The sequence below is a fragment of the Ischnura elegans genome, chromosome 13, assembly GCF_921293095.1.
Source record: "Ischnura elegans chromosome 13, ioIscEleg1.1, whole genome shotgun sequence".
Classification (NCBI taxonomy): domain Eukaryota; kingdom Metazoa; phylum Arthropoda; class Insecta; order Odonata; family Coenagrionidae; genus Ischnura; species Ischnura elegans.
This window is the reverse complement of record NC_060258.1, coordinates 15,739,961-15,758,016: the sequence shown is the minus strand read 5'-3', so window position 1 is coordinate 15,758,016 and position 18,056 is coordinate 15,739,961. Positions and strand designations below refer to the sequence as shown.

At 39.5% G+C, this 18,056-nt stretch overlaps 1 protein-coding gene across 1 annotated transcript in view; it reads left to right on the top strand.

Moving 5' to 3' along the window:
* LOC124170037 (oocyte zinc finger protein XlCOF6-like) overlaps positions 1-16,346 on the top strand; it is a 47,863-nt gene extending 31,517 nt beyond the window's left edge. The window contains exons 9-11 of the mRNA XM_046548723.1: positions 748-1,057; positions 7,595-7,931; positions 15,247-16,346. Of these exons, the coding sequence (XP_046404679.1) occupies positions 748-1,057; positions 7,595-7,931; positions 15,247-15,960 (1,361 nt within the window). The 3' untranslated portion in view covers positions 15,961-16,346. The remainder of the gene's footprint in view (positions 1-747; positions 1,058-7,594; positions 7,932-15,246) is intronic.
* The last annotated feature ends 1,710 nt before the right edge of the window (positions 16,347-18,056 follow it).

Genomic DNA, 18,056 nt, shown 5'->3' with positions numbered 1-18,056 from the left:
ATTTCAACAGTTAAGTGGGGCAACTGTTGAATCCAACAGTAAATGTGGAAAATCCAAAAGTGACTGATGAAACCCAGCAGTCACTGCTGAAGTCCAACAGAATTTGTTGAAATCCAACAGGAACTGTAGACAATCCAACAGTAATTGATGAAATCCAACAGTAACTGTAGACATTCCAACAGTAATTGTTAAAATTCAACAGGAACTGTAGAAAATCCAACAGTAACTTTTAAAATCCAACAGTAACTGTAGAAAATCCAACAGTAATTGTTAATATCCAACAGTAACTGTTAAAATCTAACAGTAACTATTAAAATCCAACAGTAACTATTAAAATTCATCAGTATTGTTAAAATTCAACAGAAACTGTTAATATCCAACAGTAATTGTTAAAATCCAACAGTAACTGTTAAAATCTAACAGTAACTATTAAAATCCAACAGTAACTATTAAAATTCAACAGTAACTGTAGAAAGTCCTATGGCAATTGTTAAAATCCAGCAGTAACTGTTAAAATCCAACAGTAACTGTTAAAATCCAACAGTAATTGTTAAAATTCATCAGTAATTGTTAAAATTCAACAGTAACTGTAGACAATCCAACAGTAATTGTTAAAAGCCAACAGTAACTGTTAAAATCTAACAGTAACTATTAAAATTCAACAGTAACTGTAGAAATTCCTATGGCAACTGTTAAAATCCAACAGTTTTTTTGTTGCTAACAAAAGACAATCTATTCATTCAGCAGGTGGCCCAGGAGGTGTTGGCAGATTCCCTTGCGCAGATTGTGACTGCGTGTTCTCTAGCCGCAAGGATTTGACCAAGCACGTATACAAGACTCACCTGAGGTTCATTTGCGATCACTGCAAGAGGGTCTTCAAGCAGAAAGCTAACCTCAAATCGCACATCATGCGGTTACACCTCAACCTGCGCAACTTTGCGTGCTCCGAGTGTGGATGCAAGTTCAGCACGGCATGCGAGGTGAGGCTCCACGCGAAGCATGTGCATGCAAAAGGCGCAAAGGAGAGTCCCTTCGAATGTGAAGAGTGCGGAAAACGGTAAGAGGCCTCTCAAAGTCACTTCCCTTTCTTTTTATTTATTTATTAAGATTAGAACCACGGACGGGACTTTTTTTGTCCCATCGCCCTTTGCAAATGTTTCCCATTCATGCACTACAGGTTTAATCCCTTTGAAAGTAACTGGATCTTACTCTTTTTTTATGCTCTTTCGAACTGTATCGAAAATATTGTGTGATGTTTGGTTTGCGAGAAAAACGACGATTTACCTTGAACCGCAGGATGGGTCTTTTTTGTTCCATGTGGGGAAAACATACAATTTCAGTTTTTTTTCTACACTTATTTTGTATTTAGCGTAATTACAGTTTATTACGAAGTGGATCGATGCACAGATATCGTTATTCTGCCAGTTAGAAGCGCAGAAGGGAATAATCTGTGCACTGCGCCGGCCGCGTACTCACGCAGCGCCGGCCGCGTCACCTCTGCCCGGTGCGTCTGCAGGTCTGATCTTGCAACCAACACGTCACAATAAGTTTACTGTATTCCTAGTTATACTTAATAAAACGTTTTAAACATTACCTAAACACATGTTTTGTTCACACAAGCCACAAAAAACCGTCAATTATACAGTGGAACCTCGTTAAAGCGAGTACGGGCTATAGCGACACTCCCGCTATAACGAGAGATAGCCGATGCACCGTCAATTGACCCTATAATAAGCATGTTAAAAAATTCGTTTTTACGAGACCCTTTTGGTGTTGGCTCTCGCCATAGCGAGGGTTTCACCGCCTGAAGACTTTCATCAAGACTCCTTAACCTCTGTAATTGCTAGCGATCTGTTAGAAATGAAGTTAATGGAGTGCTCAGTCTCAAATTTATGTGGTAAACTATCGTTCGATAAATAAGTAGTTAATTTTGGTGAAAATATTGTGGCATTAGCATTCGCGAATGCTTAATCTGCTTTTGTTCCTCGGGCGGCAGAAAGCAGTCGGCAGCATACCCGCACGTCCGTGAGTTGCGTGAATAGAAAGCATTTGATGGCAGTCACCATGGCCAAAAAAACACCAAACACGTCTAAGCGAGAAAATAAAAATAAAGGAGTAATATGAGAGTGTCGAAATTAATTTATCTTCCTATTCGCTCTGCAAAATTAAAAAAAACAAAAGCGCCCAAGGAATGCAGACGATGAAGAGTTATAAGGAGCTTTGTTCGGGTGTTTTTGCCCATTCAAATCTGCGGGAACTTCTGAGAAAGGGGCTACGCCCAAGCCTGAAGCGGAGTATTTTAGGGATAGATTGCGAATCGAGAATTTTAAGAGTGCGGAAGGTTGATTATACTAATGCGAAGCACCAAAGCGTTATCTCCCCTCACAATTGCTGGTGATGCCTGCGGTGTAAACCTGAAGTCGTGGAAGAGAGGACTCCGATCATAAGTATCTTTAGAAGTATTCCCCGCGTCATATAACATAGACGAAACGGAACTTTTTTTACATACAACTCCCCGACAAAACCCTTGCAGTATGAGGTATTTCTTGCAATGATGCCTCTAAAGGTAGGTAGTGCGCCTTAGCGATGATGTAGGATGTAAGAAGCAATGATACTCAGCGTGAATTGTCCTGATGGACGTATTTATTCTCCGTTGCGGATTTACAAGGGTGAACTATTCGGGTCACTGGTCGGAGTCGTACTGGCGCTCTCTTTTGTCACGTGGGTAGCCGAGCATCACCTGGTGGCCGCTGGAAGAACTCACAGAACAACTAACTCTCATTTGCAGTGCCGTGGTAAACTCGGTGTATCATTTCAAATACGTCGCGAGCGTAACACTCAAAAGGAAACTTTTTTTCAACAACGGCAATTTTAATCACGTCATTTTTCAAGCTTAGCAAACTTTTTACCGTAGATGATGAAGATATTACATTATCTGATAGAAAAAGTCTTCCAAGGCGGGAACGTTATACAACCTTCCACCGTTTTCGCCTGCAGAAACAAATGTAATGCGTTATTTCACTTCACTGCCGCTTAACGTACAGAAGCAATAAACATACACCAATGGAAACCTTTGAGGCATTAAATAACCGCGATACTGTTTTGTCAGTTAATTTTTGAATTTTCAGTGGAAAATACCAAAATAATAGAAATATCACGTAAATGAACTAATTAGGTGCATAGAAAAATGACTTCGTCGGTTGTGCATTGGCGTAATGATTGACGAAACAATGCTTTCCATGATTTTTATTCAGTGCGGCGCTTATAAATTGTTTGAATAGTTAGTCGTTGTTTGAGTAAGGAAATTTAGTGATGCAAAAAACATCGCCTTTCGTCTGGATTTATGCTTACGTTTATCGTATAGATGTTTATCTGTCGCCGCACCACTCCTGTTCCTGTATATTTGTTCGCAACAGGTATATTGGCTATTATTTGCTCCACCTCCTGTAAAGCGACAATTCGCTATAGCGAGTGTTAATTGGTGCACCGTAGTGTGTCGTTATATCGAGGTTGCACTGTAGTTAAATGTAGTCTGCTTTCTATTACTTGTTCCGAGATCCGAGTATTTTTGTATCAAGCATCGCATAGAGATATCCAAAGCATCGTCACCCGCCGTCAGTTCAGAAAAAGGGTATAACAATCATTGTGTGAGACATTCGCGAAGATGTTGGGAGTCGAAGACGTTCTCGAGGTGAACAGATGCGATCATCCATGCACTCCAAAGAGGATCCCATTCAGGTGCCCTGTTCTCAACGATGATTAACACTTCCTGATAACATCCTCCGCCACCTACATGGATTAAATGCATATGTGCAAGTCCTACCTAAGTTCTCTAATGTAATTGTTTATTTAGATAATACAGTATATTCCGGTTAATTTGGACATATCGGGACTTGTGCACTCTGCCCCAATCAAGCGGCTGCCCCAATTAGGCGAACTCTCTTGGCATAAAAAACTTTGTAATGGTAGAAAGAAGACTAAAGAATATTTACAATGCAACACCAGTTTATTGAAATATTAATTTGATTAATAAATCAGTGAGTTTAGTTAATTTATTATCATTTTTAAGAGTTATAACAATTTAGTTTAAAATATTTTTCACAGCCTCCGGCGACGCTGAATGAATGTCTTTTTTTTGTCGAATGTCGAAGTTAAATGTGTTAAACCATCTACAGTCAAACCTTGATAATTCATAGTTCAAGGGACCGTCACTTTTTTCTTGCCCTAAGAGGTATCTCACTTACAAGGGTTCCAGAATGACCTCTCTAACAATAGGGTGGTTTCCTATTATTTTTTTATTGCCCAAATACAGTGCAACCTCGATATAACGACACCCTACGGTGCACCAATAAACACTCGCAATAGCGAATTGTCGCTTTACCGGAGGTGGAGCAAATAATAGCCAATATACCTATTGTAAACAGTTATCCAGGAACAGGAGTGGTGCGGCGACAGATAAATTTCTATCCGATAAACGTAAGCATTAATCCAGACGAAAGGTGATGTTTTTTTGCATCACTAAATTTCCTTACTCAACCTTATAAACACATACATTTGAGACTGAGCTCTCCATTAACTTCATTTCTAACCAGGGGATGCTTCGTTTCCAACAGATCGCTAGCAATCACAGAGATTAATGAGTCTTGATGAAAGTCTTCCGGCGGTGAAACCCTCGCTATGGCAAGAGCCAACACCAAAAGGGCCTCGTAAAAACGAATTTTTTAACATGCTTATTGTAGGGTCAATTGACGGTGCATCAGCTATCTCTCGTAATTGCGGGGGTCTGGCTATAGCCCATACTCGCTTTAACGAGGTTCCACTGTACAAAGATTATTACTCCTGGAGTACGTATTTCACACTTTCAGATTTTTAAATGACCTTATCTGTTTTTCGCGATTAAATGAAAAGTGAAAATTGTCAAGCTCGCGAAAACGCAACGGGTAAGCGTGAATGCCGGCAAATCTCCATGTGACGTCGTTCTGGTTCCCGCTGCTGCAAGTTAGGTGACCTTGGGGCGAGGCTTTGAGCGCTGATACTTTCTTAATATGAAATTTAAGAATTTTATCCTTATCACAGAGGTCAAAAATATTACAGCCAAAGTTATTATCGATCCAAGTGTGCATGCGATAGGTACAGCCCTTTTTCTGACTTATTTATTTAGTTACGAGAGTATAAATTTTAATAATTCGGTAAGAAAGAAAAGCTCAATGCACACATGTAAATAATTTTGGAGGGTAACGATTCCTAATGAAAATACATATATCGATATGAATTTATATCGATAGGACTCATTTTCTCCTTTGCTATTGACCATGACAAACTGCTAACATCAAGTATGTTATCCATCGGAACCAAACTGAGAATTTATAAGACCATAACAAGACCTATCCTTATTTATGGAGCAGAATCATGGGTTATCGAGAAAAGAACGGAAAAGAAGTTAATAGGGTAGTTTCCTTCATCAAAGAAAACGAAAGGCATTGATTGCCCTTCGTTTCCCACCATTAGTGCATTCATAATGTACAAATTATTTGGTTTTAGAAATCCCAGTTTGGACGAATGGCAATGGTCAATTTTATCCTTACAGGCATCCCCCGAGTTGCGTATGTCTCGACTTACGTAAATCCGTACTTACGAAAGTGGTAACCATATTTCAAATGATTACGTTAATTTTCGAATGCGAGTGCGAAGAAGTAGATATTCGCTCGTACAACCTATGGTAGGAAAAATATCGAATAGTTATCGAGTTTTTTTACGTGCTAAAAATAACAAAGTGACGCATATTTGTCATTCCTCGAAGGAATTTTCATTAATTTCTGTAGAAAATTCGCTTGTAAATCCCAAGTCAGCAATCAACGTGAAATTTTTCGGTTTTAGCGATGGATGTGGTTGCGCTTATTCCTGTACGATTTAACTTGTTATACAGCATGCACACCCGAACTGCGACTTGCAACTATTTAAAAATTGTATCTTTAAGTTTGGACATTTCCATTAGTGGAATCAAAAGAAAATGAAGTTCAAGCAGAAATCTTTGTTGCGGAAAAGAATTGTTTAGTACCCACGTAACGGCATTGAAATTTTGAGTGTTGGCAATGAACGCCGCGAAAAGTTAAGAAAAAGTTGACACACGATATTAATTGCGTAATTGTTTACATGTTTCTCGCGGAAGATTTTATTAAGCTGCATTTTCTCGTTCCCTCATATTGTGTGCAACTGTAAATGAATATTGCGTCATTGAAAGCTTTTCCCCACTTACTTTGTTGCACGTTAATGACGGAGTTGGCTGAATAAAAGCTCACTTTTAATTAACTTCGTGCTTTGGAAATACTCTTCGATGTTTCCAGCGAAGTAAATATTCAAATGATGTTATTTTCACGTTATTTTATTGAGATATGAGAGAATGAAATATGTTTCCGTGCATGAAAGATTGAGTGAATGTATCTAAGAATATAGCAATTCACTGGTATTTTTTGTGTGTTAATTGCTCGTAATCCTAGACACTCCTTCTACGTGTATTATCCGTGACAGTGAAACCACCAGTTTCATCGATAAACGTAATATATAAAAGGCAGAAGATATTATGATTATAGGTAGGTTGACAATGCATTCTTTGGGCCCTTAGATCGCAATATAACATAATGAATCAATTTAAGTATTCAGTTCAGTAATGAAGCGTTGAGATACCGTACTTTCCCGAATCCACGCGATCGGTCAACTCTGGGAATAATATTACGCATTTTGATTGGCAGCCCTCAAGATGCAACTCTCAGACTATATTATTGTTTATCGATTTTGTATTTAATAACGTAAGAATACACGGTAGAGTTCATGAATATCGCAGTGAATTGAATGAAACTTCACCGAGAATTTACCGCGCATTTCTCCGCTGAGAATTTCACCGTGCCGATCGAAATATCTGAAGCCCTAACGCAAAGGTTCGACTAACGTAAATTTCGACTTATGCAGAGTCTGCCGGAACGCATCTCTTACGTAACTCGGGGGATGCCTGTATTTGAAAAAGGCCAGATTGGCGCCCATGCGATGCCACTCCGCGTGACATCATAGGGACCTAGTTTCGATACGAGTAGATAGGAGTTTTACACCGTCTGAGATTACCAATGCATGCATGAGGCACAGAGCTCAGGGAAACGTCTCTTAATAATCTCCTATTAAAACTGGCTAAGGTCGGAAAGTTTCCTTTGTTTGATAGGGTATTAATAATCCTTATTTAAGCCATACACTACCTGCTAGCAGTGTACTCTGCTACCTGCTAGCAGCCTGCGTCGTATCGATGCTCATAGCCTTGCACCAAGGTGGCCTTGCATGGCAGCAGCCTGAATATGAATGATTTCACACGGTCTTTTCCCAGCATTCATACTTAGCCTTTGCGTTTTCGTGCGCTTGAAAATTTTCACTTTTCATTTAATCGCGAAAAATAGATATCATCATTTAAAAATCTAAGATCATGAAATGAGTACTGTAGGAGTAGTAATCTTTCGATCTAGGCAATAAAAAATACATTATAGGAAACCACCCTGTATTAAATCTCTTTCGTTAATGCCCTAACTCATTTGATGTTTCGCTTGCTTCAAAGGTTTACCCGCAAGCGTACGATGCGGATGCACGTTGATGCTGTCCACAAGGGATTGAGGCCCTTTGCGTGTGCCCATTGTCAGGAACGGTTCTCGCGCAAGGACTACTTGCGTGGCCACGTGCTGTCCGTTCACTCGGAGGAGAGGAATTTCAGCTGCGATGTTTGCGCGCAGAAGTTCAAGCGGGCGGACCACCTCAAGTGTCACCGCGCAACGCACGAAGACCTGCGCGACTTCAAGTGCGCAGACTGCGGGAAGGAGTACAACACGATGAATGCCCTGCGTATCCACATGAAGCTACACAGTGGAGTCACGTACAAGTGTCCCCATTGCCCAAAGGTAAGCGCAATGCTTGTTCATTAACCCTAATACGAACGAAAGGAGTCACACATTTTATTTTATTAGTTGACAACTATTCAGTTTTGATTAGTGATAGTTCAAACTATTTGCTAAATTATTAATTCATTCAGTACGTATTTGCCTCTGGCTACTCTGTTTTGTTGTAAGATTAGCAAAGTTGTCCGTGTTTATTAATTACTATTTGTGCTTCTATTAATAAATCTGGCGGCGCTGGGATTGAAATGTTCTTATTTCTGCTTATTGTGAGTAATACGATATCGTATTATTCCTGGAGTACGTATTCGAGATGATCATGTATTACTAAGGTACTATTTGACACATCGCCAGCCCACATAGCACAAAATATCTTCTGGATAACTGGAAAATATCTTCAATGTCTTGGATATCTTAACCCTAATGCGGGCAAGGTGAGTCTCTTGGACTCATCGCATCATCTTTTTGAGAATTTTATCATGTTATTGAAATGTCAGCATATTGTAAATTTTTTACTTCTTCTAATTGTATATTTCCTATAAATTAGAGTAATTCAAACTTGAATGAAATAAAATAACTACGTTTTATTCCACACTTTACTTCACTCGATAAGTAAGTAAGTTTCACTCGATAGCCAACGGAGTTCTTGTTTTTTAAACTTTTATTTGCATTTTCTGCATATTTTCGAAAGAAATTAGATGATTTGAGGAGTTTTATTAACATATTATTAAAATTAAGTCAATTGAAATGAATTCTGAGAAAAAAAAGGTTTTAGTAAGTATATTCCGCTCTTTTGGAACGTAACCTCTAATTAATATGGAAGTCATTGGTTCGACTTTCGTACATTCGACTTTCGTACAAGTTTTTGGGAACGCATTGTGTACGAAACTCGGGGACCGCCTGTACTCTAACGAGGTTGGTAGTAGCGTTTATTGAAGTCCTTTATGGTTCGGGGGAAAAACAAATTCCCATATCTATCCGTTGGGCAAAACATCTCTCTTAATTTATCGCTTCTATCGGATCTGGAAATATAGTGTGGCTCTAATATTATGTTCTCTGTGTCGCTCTTAAAGATATCCATTCTCAATTGTTCAAGCAATCTAAGCCTAGCGCGCAGCCTCCGAGTCTCCAACGGCTCCCAGCCTAATTCGCTTAACATCTGAATAACACTGTCTGTACGCCCATAGCAGTTTTTGACGAAATGCGCAGCCTTCCTTTGTTTTTTATTCAGTTCGTGGATTAAGTCTTTCTGCACCGGATCCCATAAGCTCACTGCATATTCAAGGTGCGGTCAGGCGAGAGCAAAATAGCACCTTTCTTTCACTTTCTCATCCGAAAATCTTCCCACAATACGCTTGACGAATCCTAATTTCTTCAGGGCTGTGCCGCAAATATTCTTTATGTGTTCCCCACGTGAGGTTCGAGGTTATTGTAACTCCCAGGTATTTCACTTTGTCTGTTGTCTTTATGTTAATACCATCCACTGCATAAACATGGTTAGAGTTGGACGAATTCCGCAAGAAACATACTGCCATGCATTTTCTCAGATGAAGTTCGAGTCCTGTACGGTCCCGTTGGATTTACATGTAAATTTATAGGCAAACCTCTCTGTGGTGAACCTCTTTATCTCGTAAAATCCTCCACTTATCATACCAAGGAGACACCCCCGAGACACGTTAACTACCTCCGCAAATCGTACCGAGACAACTAGAGACCATTAATGCAGCTTTGATAACGTGCTTGGAATGACATTTTCAGCAATAAATGTTTCACCCTTATTTTTCTTATACACCTTAAAATATGCTATAATTTTCACGTTAATCATTAATTGTGGTCATTTTGTTCCATATGAGAGCATACCTAACAGTAAATAAGAAAAAAGGTGTCCAACTATCCTAATCATTTTAAGTTACTGTTGAATTGAGGGAGATCACATCGTTTTCACTCGAATCATGGTTAAAATCATGCGATAGCGTTCGCTTTCTGTAATTATTCAATAATATATATGTATATGTTCACTGATGCATGCATGTCTGTTTAAACTCATAAATACAGTACATTCCGTTTAATTGGGACATATCAGGATTTGTGCACTTTGCCCCAATTAAGCGGCTGCCCCAATTAGGCGAACTATCCTGTATATGGCCGTAAAAAAACGTTGAAATGATAGTAAGAAGACTAAATAATGTTTACAATGCAACATAAGTTTATCAAAGTATTAATTTGATTAATAAATCAGCGAGTGTAGTTAATTTATTATCATTTTTAAGAATTATAACAATTTCGTTAAAAATATTTTTCACATCCTCGGGCGACGCTGAATTAATGTCTTTTTCTAAGTCGTATTAGAGAAAAGTCTAGAAAACTAGAAAAGTCCTATCCTCTTGTGCATAGTATAAAAATAACAGCTTTCAAAATAGGGCAACAGTAGGAACATTTGTGAAAAATAAGGGTAAATCAAAGGAGGAAAATATTTAAAAAAATTGTATTCTGAGGATATTCCTCTATTGGATTCTGTCCTTCAAGATCTGCCCCAATTAAGCAGCTGCCCCAAGTAACCGGTGGACCCATTGAACGGAATCTACTGTATAATGGTTTGAAAGACATTAGTGCTTTTCATATGTGAAGGATATGATAAAATGGTGCCCATCACTAAAACCTCTCTATAGAGAACCTCCATACGTCAAATTGCCCAAATTTTGGTCCCCTCCATTGCGATGTAAAGAGGTTTTACTGTATACTTTTTTATACCTCCTCAAAAAATGCCAATCGAGGCATTGGGGAGGCCAAAATAAAGCACAGGTTATCTGACGTGTGTGAAAACTGCCATTTGAGGAGGAATCTGTGCTTCATAACACTGCTTTCATTAGTTAGATAAACTCGACAAAAACAAGTTTTAATGGCTAAATTTGTCATTCATAAAAATTAAAAGTAATGTTAAATCAATCAAAATAGCTGTACAACGCATGAAATTTACTAAAAATGGAATAATCCTGTGATATGAAGAATTGCTGTTGTATTGACTCTTGGGTATCTGAAGAATTTAAATACTTTCTCTGGAATTTTAGTTTTAAGGTTTTCGCAGCGATTAGATGCACTATTAGAATTCATTTTCGGGTGTACGTCTGCGTGCTTAATATTTAACTCAACGTTTCGTTCCACTTACTGGGAACGTCGTCAGGAGAATGAAAATATAAACATCTATCGTACCGTTAGAAAAACTGGTCCATTGTTGTTAAGGTATTTAAAAAAGTAAATAAAAATAAAATAAAAGCCAACTTCTTCAAAACATCTAATATAAAAAAGGAAGATGAAAGGTGGAATATTGTAATTAAATTTTCGAAATGTATCTCTTCCACACATGGCTTAAATTATATCCATCATCCCTGTTAAAATTCATAGGTCGTTTAGAAATTTCTATCGCCTCTCTAATAAGCCGTGGATAATATGCAGATTTTCTTGCAATGGCTTTGGCCTCATACAGGAGGATCTTGTGTCCTGGCCCCGACATAAAATGATCGGCGACAGCTGAAGTTTCCCATTGCCTTGCCTTCAGCGCCCTTTCATGCTCTTTCAGCCTTGTCACTATCTTCCGTTTGGTCTGTCCGATGTAACTAGACCCACATGAACACGGAATCTCATATATGCCTTCCATTTGTAATGGGGGAATAGCATCAATGACGGATGGAAGTAGGTCTATGATCTTCCTCAACGTGCCAAACCTGGTTTCAACGTTGGCTTTTCCAAGGATGCGAGCAATCCGGTCCGTCGTTCCTGATATGTGAGGCAGAACTGCAAAGGCACTTGGTTTTGTTTTCTCCATCGGGGCCTTGACTTCCCTTAAAACTCTCCTAATGAATGAATTAGCATATCCGTTTCCTTTTAAAATAGAAATAGATGTTGTTGCGTATTACAAAAAAATAAAGGCACGTTAGCTCCTTTCTGAATAAAGATTTAATACTTGACCAGTAAAGTAAGGCGGACGAGACGTCGCGGAGTACATGTATAGTTAGGGAGAGAAGAGTTCTTTACTGCTCTGAGGTCGGCGAGAGAGAGAGCCGAGCGAACAGGTGCTCACCGCAACGTGAGGTGCGCGGACAATCTGCGCCGTAGTCTTCCCCTAGCGGCGAGAGCAGGGACTAAAAAGCCCGCAAGGGCGCACAATTGAAAACAAAAAAAAAAAAAATCTGCAACAGATGTTCCATTTCACTTTCCACGCTATCTTCATCAGAAATGGCAAGGGATCTATGTCTTAAGGTCTTGATAACGCAGGACTTCTGACACGGGTGATGATGTGATGCCGCGTTTAAGTACCTGTCTGTGTGGGTCTTCTTCCTAAAGACCGAGTGTCCCAATCTTCCGTCTTGCCTTTTTCTTACTAGAACATCAAGAAACGGTAAGGAGCCATCAAGGATGTCATCATGAATATTATTCAGGTCTTCATGGAAATATTCAAGAGCCTCTTTCCCGTGTGGCCAAATAACAAAAGTGTCATCAACATATCAGAGCCAGCATACCAGTTGATATTCACTTGATGAAAGAGCATCGGCTTCAAACTTCTCCATGAAGAGGTTAGCTATGACCGGAGAGAGAGGGGATCCCATAGCAGCTCCCTATACTTGGGAATATATTTCTCCGTCGTAGCGTAGATAGCTGTTTTTGAGGCATAATTCTGCAAGATCGGGTACATAATTAGGGAGCCCTTTCTGAGTTAGTTCCCTTAAAATCAGAACTGAATCATTAACCGGAACCTTAGTAAAAAGACTCACAACGTCAAAACTGACCAGAATATCATTCTCTGATGTTCTTAAATCCTTTAGTAGCTCGATGAAATGGCTTGAGTTTTTAACGTAGGATTCGGTACTCCCAATAAAGGACTGAATGTCTCTAGATATATAGCGGGCCAAATTATACGTCGGTGAGTCGATAGTGTTCACAATCGGTCGCAGAGGTATTCCTGCTTTATGTATTTTGGGAAGTCCATACAGTCGTGGAGTTTTAGAGGCATGAGGAATAACTTTCCAATGATCTTCTTTTGGAATGGAGGATAGCTTGATTTCTTTCTTCACTCGATTTTCTAAGGCAGCTGTCGGGTCCTTGTTAAGTTTAACGTACGTCTTATCATCCAAGAGAGAACGGATTTTAAGATCATAATCATACTTATACATTATAACTGTTGAATTTCCTTTGTCGGCTGGTAATACGAGACAATTCTTTTGTACCTTGAGTTATTTGATGGCTTTTCTCTCAGAAATAGACAGGTTAGGAGAAGGCAGGTTACTTTTTCTTAGGGTTTGCACAACTTCATGGCGAATATCCTCAGCTAGTCCAAATGGAAGTACGCGTATAGCAGATTCTACTCCAGTTATTATTTCTTCTACCGGCAATGTTTTTGGTGTAACAGCAAAGTTAAGTCCTCTGGATAACACTGAGATGGTATCATTGCTAAACACTTCAGCAGTAAGGTTGTGTACCGCCAAAGGAAGGGAACACATCTGCACCGGCTTCTTCTTTTGAAGAAATTAAAATTTTTTCTTCTGTTTGACTTGCGTATTATAGAAAACATTTGAAGCCGAAAAAGTAGTGATACGATCTTTCAAATTCCAATCATCTAAAGAAAGAGCACTTGATAATTCCAAAAGAAGCAAGAAGGTCAGGACACAAGATCCTCCTGGATGAGGCCTAAGCCATTGCAAGAAAATCTGCATATTATCCTCGGCTTATTAGAGAGGCGATAGAAATTTCTAAACGACCTATGAATTTTAACAGGGATGATGGATATAATTTAAGCCATGTGTGGAAGAGATATATTTTGAAGATTTAAGAACAATATTCCACTTTTCATCTTCCTTTTAAAGTAGATGTTTTAAAGAAGTTGGCTTTTATTTTATTTTTATTTACTTTTTTAAATACCCTGACAACAATGGACCAGTTTTTCCAACGGTACGATAGATATTTATATTTTCACTCTCCTGACGACGTTCCCAGTAAGTGGAACGAAACGTTGAGTTGAATATTAAGCACGCAGACATACACCCGAAAATGAATTATAATAGTGCATCTAATCGCTGCGAAAACCTTAAAACTAAAATTTGGAACCTCTACGGGGAGGATTTCTGTATCTAGAAATGTTTTTTTTTTCTTTCCTTTCATCATTAGAAGCGACTTCGTAATAACGAGGCATTCCTAATGACTTAATATTAACGACAGTCTACTGTACAGCTTTAGTATGTTTTCAGGTCCAAGGGTTTTTCTGCACTGAAGTTTCGAAGGCTGAGTCTGCCATCGTCTTCAGGGTGAATGGATTAGCCAAAATGTGTCCTTCTTATATACCTTCGCATTGGGCCCAGGTGGGCTCTGATTGGTCGACGGTCGGGCCAATGCGTGTCCTCTCCCCCTTCAGTTTATTTTCAGGGCTGTTTTCCACGCATTGCTCAGTTGGAAGCCGGCGTCTCTGTTCATTTTTCTCTTCTCAAGTCTGATTTCCACTGCTTCCTTTACGACACGGTCCCAGTAATTGTTGGCATGGCATATTATTTCTGTATCTTGAAATTTTTTTTCTTTCCTTTCGTCATTAGAAACGACTTCGTAATAACGAGGAATTCGTAATAACGTTGTCAGTATTAACGAGAGTCTACTGTACAGCTTTAGTATGCAGCACTGCGTAACAGTCTCTCCCATTTTGGTGTCGCCCCAATTTACCGAGTGTCGTGTAATGAAGTATTATTGTGGATTTTTATTCTACAGGAGTTTATGCTGGAGAGGCTGAGGAACCATCACGTGATGATTGCCCTATTCCTCTACCAAATGATCAATTCCGATTTATATTGTTCCAATCACCGTCATTAAAAACGACTTCGATATAACGAGGATTTCGTAATAACGAGGCATTCGTTATAGCGTTTATATCAGTAACGAGAGTCTACTGTATAACTTTAGTATGCAGCTCTGCGTAACAGTCTCACCATTTTGGTGTCGCCCCAATTTACGGAGTGTCGTGTAATCAAGTATTCTTGTGGATTTTTATTCTACAGGAGTTTCTGCTGGAGAGGCTGAGGAACCGTCACGTGATGATTGCCCTATTTCTCTACCAAGTGATCAATTCCGATTTGTATTGTTCCAATCACCGTCATAAGTAGCCACTTCGAAATAACGAGAACCTCGTAATAACGAGGAATTCGTAATAACGTTGTTAGTATTAACGCGAGTGTACTTTACAGCTGTAGTATGCAGCTCTGCATAACAGTCTCATCATTTTGGTAACGTTCCAATTTACTGAATATAGTGTAATCAAGTATTCTTGTGGATTTTCATTCGACAGGAGTTCACGCTGGAGACGCTGAGGGACAGTCACGTTCTGATCCACACGGGGGAGAGGGCGTTCCAGTGTGCCTCTTGTCCCAAGGCGTTCAAGACGAAGAGCGACCTCCGACTCCACACCCGATCCCACACCGGAGTCAAACCACACGAATGCCGGGTGTGCGGTAAGCACTTCTCGGTCTCGTCCAACCTGATCCATCACATGAGGGCGGTCCACGCCAGAGAACGGCCCTTCAGCTGCGACACGTGCGCAAAGACCTTCACTACCAAGGGCTCCCTCCAAAAGCACATGGAAACGCACTCGAGCGGCAAGGGGTTTTCGTGCGCTCAGTGCGACAAGCGGTACAAGACGAAGGCGTGCCTCACGAACCACGTGCGCAACGACCACAGATCCGGGGCGGAGGAGAGACCGTTCAAGTGCGGCCTGTGCCCAAAGGCGTTTCGCCTGAATGCGATCCTGAAGGCGCACGAGATAACGCACACGGATCTGAAGCCTTTTAAGTGTGAGGTTTGCGGGAAGGCCTTCAACAAAGCAAGCAATCTAAGCACTCACCGCAAGCTGCACTCGGGCAATCGCGAGACGTTCAGCTGCAAGCAGTGCAACTTGAAGACGGTGAACAAGTATTACTACCTGGACCACATGAAGAAGAAGCACGGAGGAGGGGATGGGGGAGTTGGGGACCGATCATCTGACACTTCAGACGACAGCGAATAGTACGCAGACTGTCAGAGTTCTTCTTTTTAATTTTATTAATGAATCGCTTTCACCAAGTTGGGCCTTAAACAATCAATTTAGTAAATTCGTTATTTTAACCTTTCGGAGGTCAAGAAATGAACAATAGGGTTCCATTAACTGACACGGTTACGGTTTTTGGACCTGAGGAAACCGGAAATAACACTTTTATTTACGAAAATTAAGACCATTGACTCAGTAAGGTCACAGTCAATAAGAATAGGAAATAGGTTACCAACAAAGGTGTCGATCCATGGGATTTAAAGGTTGCCCAAGATATTTTTAGGTCATTTTTGACCACTAATTTTAGTAAATTCGTAACCTTTTCCCTACTATAAATGTATATATACATGTGGACGTTTCCTGATCTGGGAGACGACGGCCGTATATATATGTGTGAGATTTTCCTGGCCATGAGAACGAAAGCCGTATAAGTACGTTTTCTAGCTCTCCCCCTTTTAGGACGGTCACGGGTTTACGTCGTCTTTGTCTCGGGATCCAACCCTGCGGGGTTTAGGATTTACCCTCGGAATCCGGGAGCAGGTATCCGGACCCTTCGTCTTTTATAACTCCTCTCAGCGGTACGGGACAGCGGTCATACAATGGTGTATCCAGTCAGTTTTCGGAATAAATATTTGTTCATTTCTCATAAAAAATAAACTAAGAATTGAATTATTTGTCTTTTGAGCAGCTTTTACAATTTTTAAACGAAATTCTACGATAAGTATTAACTTATATCTGGAGTTATGTATAAAAATCAACATGGAAATTGTTGCTGCATTAAATGCGTTAATATTGGCCTTAGAACTTTGTTTAAAATTTGATAATGCTTAGTAAAAAAGAGGAATTCATTTCAAAGTCTGCAATTTACGTGCAAGCAACAATTATCCATGTGCTAAATACACATAAGCAATGCATAAGTTGACAGCGAACCAATGCAGCAGGTATGGTCGTAAACTCGGTAAGGAGGGAGTACAACTACTCTCGAAGTCCGAGATAATGCGGAGTCCCTGTGTGGAGGGGTCGTAAAAGGTTCAGCGAGACCCTTCTTAACGAATGCCCTCCAAAAATGCTCCGTACCACGAGAAAGAAGAGTCTCTTGGGGCTCAGTACAGCAGTCATGCTAAGACGAAAACTCTGCCGTCTCGAAAGGGTTAAAAATTAAAAAGAAGAACTTTTTGCTTTCACATTAATATTCAAAAAAGGTCAAAAAATCAACAATACTGTTAAATGAAGTGCAAAACTGATGTGGATAGCCTTTAAAACCCATGGATCGACACCTTTGTTGGTAACCCATTTCCTATTCTTCTTGACTGTGACCTTACTGGGTCAACGGTCAAATTTTCTTAAATAAAAGTGTTATTTCCGGTTTCCTCATGACCGAAAACCGTAACCATGTCAATTAATGGATTTGTATTGTTGATTTTTTGACCTCCGATGGACAAAATAACAAATTTACTAAATTGATTGAGGCATAACTTGGTGAAAGCGATTCATTATTAAAATTAACACATTCCGTGCTGACCGTTTGTTGAAGAAAATTATGGCTGAATTTTAGGCAAAAATTTATATTTTTTTATTATTATTTTAACGACGTGATCTTATGATTTGTGATGCCTGGTACATTTTTTCACCCTTTTTTTTCAAAAATAATCCTTCATTTGTTAAAAATTTGAAATTAAAATTTTTAAGTATCCTGTCAAACTTGTGATATCTTCCCGCAACACACCTACATGTTTCCCATATTTATTTGCTCTTTGTCAGTACTGTAGCGAAAACCCGTTCAGACTTTATCACTTTATGGAAAAAACTAATGGAAATAGTAATGTTAACGTTATTTTTTTAATCTGGAAATGATACATTTAAATACGATTTTAATTGTTTTATTGCTTCAAAGAAAATATTGTGGGTATTACCAATATTTCCAGCAAAAGTGTTGCTCCCTATGATGGAAAAATTATACTGAACGATATGATATCCTCTTTTAAATATATATATCCTCTATAAATTTTGCGTCGGCACTTGTGCAAGCTGATAGTCAGGGTGCGTGTTGCGTGGCGTCTAGGGAGGGGAAGTCA